The 11073-nt window shown below is 45.8% G+C and overlaps 2 protein-coding genes across 4 annotated transcripts in view; one reads left to right on the top strand and one right to left on the bottom strand.

The window, feature by feature from the left end:
- Positions 1-745: 745 nt before the first annotated feature.
- Positions 746-11073, top strand: part of TMEM11 (transmembrane protein 11) — a gene marked incomplete at its 5' end in the record, with an annotated part of 11361 nt that continues 1033 nt past the window's right edge. The window contains one exon of one of the 2 annotated variants that reach the window (XM_083413755.1): positions 746-897. In XM_083413755.1, coding sequence (XP_083269881.1) covers positions 827-897 — 71 coding nt within the window. Of the gene's footprint in view, positions 898-10919; positions 11059-11073 lie in introns of those variants that run through there. The other variant, XM_083413756.1, reaches the window with a different exon arrangement.
- DHRS7B (dehydrogenase/reductase 7B) overlaps positions 4799-11073 on the bottom strand; it is a 26591-nt gene continuing 20316 nt past the window's right edge. For both annotated transcript variants that reach the window (XM_083413719.1, XM_083413720.1), the window contains exon 8: positions 4799-11064. The gene's annotated coding sequence lies outside the window, so the exon portion shown is untranslated. The remainder of the gene's footprint in view (positions 11065-11073) is intronic.

Raw genomic sequence — 11073 nt, 5'->3', positions numbered from 1 at the left:
TGCAATCAACAAATAAATGTGTTCCTCTGGGTGACCCAAATGACCTTAACTATAGGACGCTGTAATCCCAGGATGTAAAACTCCTCTAAAAAATAAACAGAAATGGCTGCATTAAACACAATGGGATCGGGGGGCGAAGGCCGTAAACTAAGCAGTTCCTTGGATGTAAATCCTATTACAATAAGTGGCAGCTGCTTTCAAATAAACTCCTTGCAAAAAGAAGGCTTCTTGGCGCAGCTGCAGGACACGAGCGTTCTGAAAGGCGCCGGCTGTGATTGGCCGTGTTCATAACAGGGGGCGGAGCACGCTCAGGACCCTCCTCCCTCCCCGCTCTCCTGTGTTGGTAAACGTTCTCCCTCAGACCCACGTGGCTTTGCGAGAGGCGACCGCATGGCTCTCGCGCCCCGCGGCTTCCTGGGAACTGTAGTTCCTCGCCCCTCCCCCTTTCCTATAAGCTCCCTCCCAACTCGTTCACAACGTGACTACATTTCCCATGCGTAGCCGCGAGGGAAGGGGAGCCCGACCTCTCCCGCTAAACGCCGCCGCGCGAAGCACTCTGGGGCTTGTGGTTCGAGCGCGGAGCGGGAACCTTTCCCGCTTTTTTTCCTTTAATCCTCCCTTTCCCTGCCCCGCCTCTCCCCTCCGAATGGGAGCAAGCTCACCTCTCCACCCCGCCCCCATCCTACAGAGGACTACGTTTCCCAGCAGGCCTCGGGACCCTTCCCCCCCTCCTTCCCTCTCCCTTCGCTTCACCGCGCGCGCCCTTCCCTCCCCCGCCCCCGCCTTCACTTTTGGCGGAGACATTTCCGAAGCGAGTCTCTCCAAGATGGCGGCATGGGGAAGGAGGCGCGCGGGCCCCGGCAGCTCCAGCGGAGGCGGCGCCGGCGCGAGGGAGAGGTGAGCGGCGGAGGCCCGGCTGGCTGCCCGGCGGCCTCCTCCCCGCCCCCGGCTCCCGGCCTTCACGCCCTGGGCCTAGGGGAGCCGAGGGCTGCTTCTCCCCTCACGCCCCCTTCAGGCCCCTCAGCTTCTCTGAGGCCTCCTCTTGGCCTTGCAGGGGACGAAGCGGGGGCCAGGCCTCGAGACTCGCCAACGGCGGCGAAGGCAGCTTCCGGGGCGCCTCTGTGGGACGGGAGAGCCGGGAAGGAGGGTGCGGATTGGCCTTTGGGATAAGGGAGGGGATGGGAAGGAAGAGTGCAGCTAAAGGATTGCCCGAAGAAGCGGGGGGTGCCGAGGTCATTGGGTTTAGGAGGCAGGAGGGGTCGCTCCGGGGTTGGGGGGGCTAGAGGGGTGGCAGAGGCGAGGGAGGGCAAACGAGGCTTCGGCCTGTGCGGCACAAGGCCTTGGCTTAAGTAGAACGTGGGGGCCATCCTCGGGAGAAGCCTGGGGCAGGAGGAGTTGGGGGCTGCAGGAGTTCATCCTTGGGGGAAGAAGGGGGGCGCAGGGAGTGGGGCGAGAGGGTGGGCACGGGATAGATTCGGGGTTGCAGGGCTCCTGGAGGAGGTGCTGCCGAAAGAGAGGTCAAACGAATGTGTGTGTGTGATATGGGGGGGGGGGGCGCTGGAGGCACCAACGTGTGAAGCTTCTGTGAGCGAGGAGGAATCCAGTTGCCTCACAAGATCTGGGTTCGGGGTGGGGGAAAGGTCGTGGCTCCATCAGGCTGTGGGAAAAGTAGGTATCCCCTCACCGCAGCTTGGAGAGGGAGGGGCAGCAGGCCTGTGGCAAGGGAAGGTCAGTACACAAAGTCCCTTAACTCCGGGCGTGTTTCACTCATCCCAGATGTTAGACCCGGAGGTGACAAGAGTAGCTTCTGCTTAGACTAAGAATATTCTTGGATGCTCTTAAAATCTATTTTTGAAGGCCGCAAATGCTCCCCCAAAGTCCTCTGAGAGTGACCTCTTGGTGCACAGCTGTTCCTGTTGGTTGAGTGATTTATGTTTTTAGGTGTTGCATTGTTATGGATTCGGAAGGTTAGGGAGCTGGTGGGGTGGAATTAAGCTGGTGGCTCCTGGCTGTGGCAGTTTCACCCCCTTTGGCCATCCGCTCTCACTTTACTTCTATGTAGATGATGGTAGGAGGTGAAACAAAGAATATTTACATAGTTTTCTTGTGGGGTTTCTCCCATTGCTCAAATTAACCCCAAAAGTTTTAACATACTGTATTTTTAGTTTTGATGTTCAGTCTTTCGTTGTAAATATTCCCACTTTTAAGGGTAAGCTTCTAAAAGATTGGTATTTGCAACTCTCAGTTGAAACTATTGCTGTGTAACTCCTAATTATAATTTTGCAAACTTCCCTAACTTCAGTTGTTGCTTGTTGCATTCTCTCCCATGAAGGCAGAATGAGTATTTTTTAGTAATGGTTAGGGCATTTTAGACTACAGTGGGGAAAGGCATAATTCTTCTGAAGTATCAATGAAAAGATAAATGCTTTCAGCTTTATGTTAAAATGGTTGAAGCCAAAAAGGAATAGATGAAATGAGCTCTTCCACTGAAAAAGAGTTTAAGACTTCAAAGTCAATGTAATAAGAAAGTTACCCATATTGAGCGGAGTGTTTGTGAATATGCTAGAGCAGTTAGAACCTGGACCAATCATGTTTAAGGCAGTTAGAGGCAACTGGGGTAAAGAAATGTTCTGTGTTGCATGTGAAGTCTGCAGAAGTGTTTTTCTGAGAGTCTGTTGCTTGGGAAGCTGATGTAGTCCAAAACAGCTGGAAGGAATCAAGTTGGGGAATGCTGACTTAAACAATGGTTATGCATTGGCTGCAAACAAGTGTGTGAAACTATGGTTTGAATAGCAAATCTTGGGATTGCGCTAACCAGGGTTAAGTTTTAATCTGCAGTGACAAACTGGTAAAAGCAGGTTCTTTGTGCCTTTGCTTGGAGGATTAGAAGCTGGGCTTATTGGCACCTATACCTGCTCTCCAGAGACTGGGTTTAGCCCAACCAGCATCACTGTATGACTGAGTTCTCGATCAGAGTCAAGTCAACAAATCCCAGTGGGAACTAACCATAGCTAAGTGTTATGTCTGCCATAGGTAATTGGAAAACAGTGTACGCTGGTTGGTAATGTGGCTCATAACAGGAGTTGAGTAATATTCCTGTTTTTGTAAACAAGTAGATCATACCCAGAGTAGACCCATTTAAAAATGGTCATAACTAACTATTACTTACTTTGATGCAACCCATGGTAGGGATGATGAGTGTAGTTTTAACCCCTGTTTACATGCAGCTGACTCAAGAAATGTTCCAGTTCTTTGTTTCTGGCTGAAATAATTATTAACCCCCTTGTATTATGGCTTCTACCCTTCTCTCCATTGAGAAGCTGGAAATGTATATGTCTGCTTTCTGCCCATCTTTTTTCAGTGTCCCCTTCTGAGTAACATCTGTGTGACTTTGGCTGCCAGGGATGTGTTTTGGACGTAGAACAGATCTAGTGTTCATCAAGTAACCACAGAATTCGTGCAGCTTTCATGGTAGATGTATTTCCCTTCATTTGTCAGTAGGTTATATCTGCTTCCTGCTTCTTGGATTTCCCATCAATGAGCTTTTTTAAAAATATGCTTTCAGGCTATTTTGATGCTAGGCAGTTAGCTTAAAAGGGTGTCTTGTTGACATGAGAGGGTTAATGTTGGGTGAATAACTAATGAATAAAATATTGTCTGGCATGATAGAATATGGTCAAATTTAATAATATAGCAGATACCTCAAACCAGTCAGAAGCATCTCTTTCAGTTAGAATTCCAGTAAATTGTGTGTTCAGATGCTGCTTTTTGACAGGCTGCCTCTTATATTATGATGTTTGACTGTGGTTGAAATACTAATGAAGGCATGGGGCCTACTTTTTAGCTACATCACGCTGTCAGCTTTTTGGGCTTCTCCCCTTCCCAGCTTTACAGGGGTAGTAGAGCACTTACTGCGCATGCAGAAGATCCCAGAATCAATACCCAGCATCTCCGGGTACGAGTTGGGGAAGTCTGTAATCCTGGAGAGATGCTGCCAGTTAAGACAGTACTGAACTAGACTGATAAACAGTCTGACTTTGTATACAACAGATTGCTCGTTAGGGGCAGGTAACCACTGACAACTTCAACCAGCTGCTGTTTCTCCATCTCATCCCTCACCCTCATCATGATTTGGGGATAATAGACTACATCAGTTAGAGTAGTAATGGTTTCTTTAGAACAGGCATTGGTCCACATTCCCTCAGTGGGCACCTTTCCAGGGATCACATGCCACAGGAAGAGGCAAAAGTCGGCTGAGGATGGATGGAACTTTCTCCATTGTATAGCAGGCTTCATTCCAGTCAGGTTTCTACATACACTTCCCTCTCCATTCAGGGAAGCAAGGGCATTAGCACAATTCAAGGGCGCATTCCAACCAAGCCAGGAGCATTCAAGAAAGTGCTGAGCAAGGCTAGGGAGGGGACGCAGCCTGGAAGAACCAATACAGGGGCCTGAGGTTCCCCACCTTTGGATTACGTAGTGTCATCAGCATATCTGGTACAGTATTCAGCCAAAATATATAAGTGCATTTGGGACAGATACCTACAGTCAAAGAGGAAGGAGGGAGGAATGTTGGCAAATGCAGTTGAATGTCTTAAACCTTTGTTATAGTTAGGAATGAGGATTAAGGGAGTAATCCAAATACTATGCAGAAGATACGGGTTTTGCAGAGGAGAGTGGAGGCACCACATTTGTTTGGGGTGGGAATTCCATGCCAAGGATGGAGTAAAAAATGACCAGTCTTGGAAGTACTTGGAATGTTCAAAAGTGTTTATGTGTTAAGTGTTATGTGTAGTACAAGCTTGTGTACTAATAGTGAACTTAATTCTCCGAGCAATGATCCTCATGAAACCAAAATGGCATCATTCACACACAAGATGGAGGTATTGGCAGCCTTTTATTAGATTTATACAATGCAACTTTCTCCAAAGGAGCGTATGGCAGCAAACATATCAATACTAAATACAAATAAAACTTGTAGAAACAGTTTGGAACAACCTTCTGAAAACCAGTTTAAAATGCCTAAAAGCAATTGTCTGCTCTCAAACTAATAATTTCAGGATTGCCAGGGACATGACTTTCAGTCATCAAAGGCCTGACTAAATAATGTTTTGAAATTTCTCTTAAAAATTAATAGTGAGGGAGACAGATGTGCCTCATTAGGGGGGCATTCCACAAACATGGGGCACACCACTGGCCAGGCACCTCCAAGTGGCTGCAACACCAGCAGGTTCTCCCCTGGTGATTATATAGACTGAGCACTGTTCAAAATTCGCCAGGCGCATTATGCGCGGTCCAGTTGTGACCATGTGGAGATCTTTGGCTGTTGGTGACCGGCATCTCTATCTGGCTGGTCCCTCCAGCTTTCTTAAGCAGGTAAGCAGAAGAGCTTGCTTATTGCTTTTATCTCCCACTTTTTTCTGAAAGGAGTACATGGTTTACCCCCCTTCTCAGCTAATCCCTACAACCACCCCATGAGGTAGGCTAGGAGGCTGTGACTGGCCCAAGCTCACTCAGGGAGCATCATGACGGAGTGGGGATTTGAACCCTGATCTCCTAGGTTCTAGGTCCGACACTCTAACCACTGCACCACACTGGCTTCCTAAAGTACTTCTGCTCTAAGGCAGCTCTACAAATTACGTAGGTAAATATGGCGAAAGCCAAATTCATTTAAGAGAAGGATCTGGAATATTTTCCTTGAAGCTTGAGTTTGTTATGTTCTGGATTGTTTTATTTGATGTTTTAATGTGTTGTAAACTGCTTTGACATTTTTTTTCTTTAAAATATAAAGTGGTGTAGAAATGAAATTAATAACAATAATCCCATTGCAAAAAAAGGGCACCTAGACACTCCATTGTGACACCATAACCTAGGTTTAAGGTGCTATTTGGCAATTAGCTTGTGTATCAATGAGTTTCTAACGCTGGGCCTGAGATGGCTGGTACTGTTTTGAAAAACCGTAAAGACAGAGTGGGGAGTCTGCAAGGTGGGTCCCACGAGGAAAGGACATGCGCAGTGGCCATAGAGCACTTATTAATATCGGAGGGGTGGAGGTGAAAACTGGGTGGGAAGAATAGGATGGAGGAATAATCCACTGCAGCATTTTGTTGCAACCTCCACTTGTTCCATCTGTTTCAGATATTCAGGCAGTGAGAGTGCCGTCGCATATATAGCCAGAGCGGTACCATCCACAAGGCAGAGGGAGGTGTCAGCAGGCTCGGAGGAACCTTGAGGTTTGCAGAAGTACAATAAACATTTAGAGAAACTAGCAATTTACTGTGATTATATGATCCTGTGATTGTTTTCTTGTGTGAAACACTAGGCGCACATTTAGCTGTGTGACTCTTCAAGTTGATCAAACACAGTGGACAACCTACTTTTATTCAGCTCTGAAGTTTTGGCTTTTCCATTCTGAGTGAAAATCTGCTGGGCCACTTCACATGCGTTGCTGTCCTTTCTTTTGTTTCATGCGCCCCTCTTCAACGCTCTCTTGAGCATGGCTTTGCATCAGGGGGCTGATATTAATGGTAATACCTAGACTACACTACAGTGTGTGTGGTTAGGCGTTCTGGGGTGGGCATCCTCTCCATTCAGCTCTGATCTCCAGTTACTGCCCTGTTGTTGCAGGTCTGAGGTTTCCCCAGCAATCTTGTCAAACCATGTACAGCCTTGGTGATACTGAACTCTTTAACCATGGTTAGCATTGAAAGAGTTTGATACACATAACACATGCTTGTCTTCGGCTGTGCCAGAAACTGCTGACCCTAGCGATTAGACTTGGGACAAAGTGATCCAAGACCCCTACGGTGTGCGGCTCTTGGTATTTAATGGCATTTGAAAGATCATGCAATTATTTGGATGTACCCTTCTATACTTGACACACCATGTGACGTAAACTTTGCCAGTCGGCAGTGCAAGAATTCCTCTCCTTCCAAGAACCACTTCTTTGTCCTCGTTTGATTTAAATAACATTTTATTTCATTTCTTAATAACTGACATGGAGAGAATTTGATATAAAAAATTGTCCAAAAGGCATTCAGAAATGCTTGCACTCTACAATGTTTATGGTAGTACTTTGGTTTTTGTATTCCCTTCCAAGGCATCTCTTGAACCTAGGCTTCTATCATTTAGGTGCTGGGTTAAAACTGTATTTTTACTTTGGCTTTTAATTGAATTATGACCTGCCTTTTTTTAACAGGCTGCTGGTTTTCATTGGCACAACTTTTTATTATTTTTATGACCTGCGTTTCAACTTTATATTGTAAGCTGCTTTGAGCATATTTGATGGAAAGGTGAGATAGAATGTGGATTGTCAACTGATTGTTTAGTTGGTCTGCTGTGCAAATCACCAGTTGATTATTAAATGGGGATGTTACAGGTACCTCATATATGTGCCTTTTGTGACACAGAAGGTGTAAAAGTGTAAAGCTGTAAAGCAGTAGTTTAAAAACTGCTGCTCATTGTTGGGACGGAAGGTCATCTTAGTATTTCCGTTCATTGCCTATTACAGGAAGGCACGAAAATGACATCAGAGAACAAACATGTGCCTTTAGCTTGCATTGCAGTGGATTAAAATTTGCCCCCCACCAATTAACTAAAGGATTAGTTGAGTGATCAACCAATTACAGCTTGCAGCAGTGCTATGTATGCGTGTGAATGTGAGGTTTTCAAATTCCTATGCAGCTGAATGCAGGAATTTCTCCCGCTGTGGGTGTGTATACACTAAAGCTTGCAGTCTTGAAACATACATTTTTGCTATTGTTAGATCCTCCCTCTCCTGCCCCCCCCCACCCCCTGCTGGGCTGTCTCAAATGTATGAAGAGGCAATCCTGTCCCAGCTGTAGGTTTATTTGTGCTGTACTTTATATGCAGGGTTCAGACTTAATCTCAGGGTTCTTGGGTGACAAGTGTACAGACTTTCATCTTCAATGTATTGAAGCCCATGGGTTTTTGCAACTGGTGAATGCAGTGTTGTTGTTTTAAAAGGAATTCCTAATGAGGCTGTCACATGATGGATAGCCTCTATGGATTTCTCTACACGCTTCTCGAGATTCTAATCCTTGCTCTGATTTAGAGAGAGAATTGGGTGTGCTGAGCTTTTTTGCAACAGTGCTAAAATTTGCACCCCCTCCCAGTGTCATCGGTGGGAACGTTATTCCAGGCAGACGCTAAACAAACTCCGCACCATACAAAGCTTCCCTTTGTTTTGGATGAGAGGGTCTAGAAAAAGAATGTGTAGAGTACACAGCTGCTCCAAAGCTTTGTTCCATCCCATTTTGAACAAAGGTGTCCTTTGGCTATGTGGTCTGGAAAAAGCTTTCCCCTGCCGTGGTGGCTTTAAAATGGGCTAAGTTGATCTGCGTCTCAAGCACAATACTAGCAGGGTGCTTCAATCCCTGCTTGTTATAGAAAGAGGAGAGTACGTTTTAAAGTCCCTCTTCAAGAGATTGCTATTTACTGGCTTTTAGTTCAGAATAAATCCTAAAGAGGAGATGGGGGATGTGGCAGTCATATTCCTGGTCTTCAAAACTGAGGTACCTTTTAAAAGAGTCTACCCCCGTCCAAGTCAAGTAAACAAGATTGCTCCTTGAATCTTGTTTTGCATGGTGTACCTCACCGCAGCATCAAAAGTTTTAAAATTTCAAAGCAGCTTGAAATGTTTTGTCCAAATTGACTGATAGCCATTTTGCAGTGGGCTTTTCTTGGCTTCCCAGGAGGGAATGTGGAAACAATTTCAATAGCACCCCCCCCAAACAAGCACTTTTTGATTTAGTGTGTATTGATCTGCCCTGCTGATGTTCTCAGACATGCTTTCAGTAGCATCCAATATCTTAATCCTTGCTCATAGTCTGCTAATGAATACAGCAGTGTGTCCTGTTCTGGTTGATGACTTCTTAATGTTGCCTCTCTTGCTGCTTGTGTTTCTGGAGTTCCGCTTTTACATTTGCTTTGGACCTTGCATATTGTGATTGGGAACTGGTTTTGCGAATACGCATTAGGAAGGCCATCAAGGTGTATCAATTGTGGCTGTTCCTTTGAAACAGGTGGGAGCAACAACAGGGAAATGACTGGATCTCCTTACCATGTATCTTGAAGGGGGAGGAGCCGTAGCCTTGCACATCTGGGGCAGAACAATCTAACCATAGGAGTCCAGTGTCATTTATGCAAGGGTAAATTATGCTGATGTAACTGACCTCTATTGCAAACTGTTCGGGGTGGGGCTGAGCCTAGCAGTGGGAAAGGAAGAATTTAGAAATGGAGTTTGACTTAAACCACTCTTTTCATCAGTGTAATTTGTGCTGGGTTGCTAGGTAATGTGACCAAGCTGAACAGAGTCTGGAACAGAGGTAAATCTGCCCGAATGCTCCTTTTTTGAGACTAGTTCCAGCTGAGCTGGGTTGGAGGATGGACTGGTGCATCTCTGACTGAGCTGGAATGAGGGGCTTTACCTAGCTGAGCCCTGACTCAATTGGAGATCCACCTATTCCAAACCCTTGGCAGATCAGATCTTGGGTTTGGATTGCTCCCGAAATGTATCTAACTGTGGGGAATCACTTCCCTAATGCAAAATATATGTATGTTCAAGTCATTACACTAGTTCAATTCAACAGGACCTGCAAGAGAGCTGGCTGTGGCCACCCACCCACAGTGAGACAAGTAGAATAAAACAGCAAAATGTTCATAGTAGAACACTGAAAGGGAGCAGGGAATGTGGTGCAGTATGGCATTGGTAGCACTGTTTTGTGTGTTGGGAGTGAACCAAAGAGGATCTCCCCTTCATTTATTTGTCTTCCTCTAGTCACAGACCCGTGAAGATCCATAAGCAAAACTGCAAAGTACTGCTGGTTCAGAAAATGTTCTGAATTTCTAAACTTGAAAGAGGTAGGATCTGTTTCCCCTCCCAGGCCCATTAATTTCTAGTGTGAGTATGGATTGGTTAATTTCCAAGCTCCATGTAGCTAAATGGTCCCACTCTCCAGGTTGGTGTTTTGGAAACCTTCCTCAGGAAAGCTTTTTGCCTTCAGAAACTGGCCTCTGAAAAAGTAGGTACACCTTGCTTGCAGGAACAGTCCTGTGATGTTAATTCTTAATGTCAGCGGCCACCTTCAGACTTTGGCCAGTTATACTGATAACACACACTGCTTTATATCATTGGAAAACGTGGTCAGTTTTGAGGAAAAGAAATAAAAGGATGAAGCTGTTCTCAAGGGAGGGAAAGACAGTAAAAGTCCAGATCTGGTTGCCACTACTTGAGGGTCTGAAAGTGTTGTTTTGTGTAGTGTCCAGTACCAATCCCATGATCTTTATCATCACCAAAAGCAACACCAAACTTTTTTGTGTGAGATTTCTAAATTGCCCTTCATCAAGGGGATCCCAGGAACTCAATATGGAAAATTGTCTGGAAAGGAGCTCAGCCAGACCCTGATATGGTGACCTGCCATCATTTTTGAAGCATTTGGCGCAGAAGTTCCTATCTAGCCCATGTGATTAAGGAATAAAGTTTGAAAACACATGGCTAGTGCCTGCTGTGAAGGCTTAGTTACCAAAGGGATTTTTGGACAAGTCTTCCCATCGTAACAGGTTTCTGTACTATGACAAGTCTCCCAAATCAGTTGATAATTTCCATGCGCTCATGTTACCTGGGCCTCTAATGCCTGAGTTCATGTTGGAACAAGGCTAGGAATACTGTAACTCAAACAAATTTTGTATGGGTGTCCTTAAATTCGGAGCACAAGATGTTGATGTCCTCAGTGCACTATAACAGTAAAATAAGAAGTGCAGAACAACAGGTTTATGACCACCAAGTAAATAAGACCTGAACTGCTACTAGGCTAGTAAAAAAAAGTGAGTGTATGTGGTTTCTATGGGGGGGGGGTCAGTTCCCTCTCTGCTGGACCACTGTGTCCCCCCCCCCCCCCATGCTGGTTGTACAGCCTTTTCATCCTCTGCAGTTAGTACAGAAACCACACAGAGGAGGATCAGTCATCCTTCCCTTTACTGCCAGGCTTGCTTGCCTAGAATTCTTAATTTGGCTACAGCCCCTAGGCAAGCTTATAGGTTGTACTGATCGCG

Source organism: Podarcis tiliguerta (genome assembly GCF_965153285.1).
Source record: "Podarcis tiliguerta genome assembly, chromosome: 14".
In the NCBI taxonomy this organism is placed as follows: domain Eukaryota; kingdom Metazoa; phylum Chordata; class Lepidosauria; order Squamata; family Lacertidae; genus Podarcis; species Podarcis tiliguerta.
Note: the sequence above shows the minus strand (reverse complement) of the source record. Positions and strands in the feature narration are given on the sequence as shown.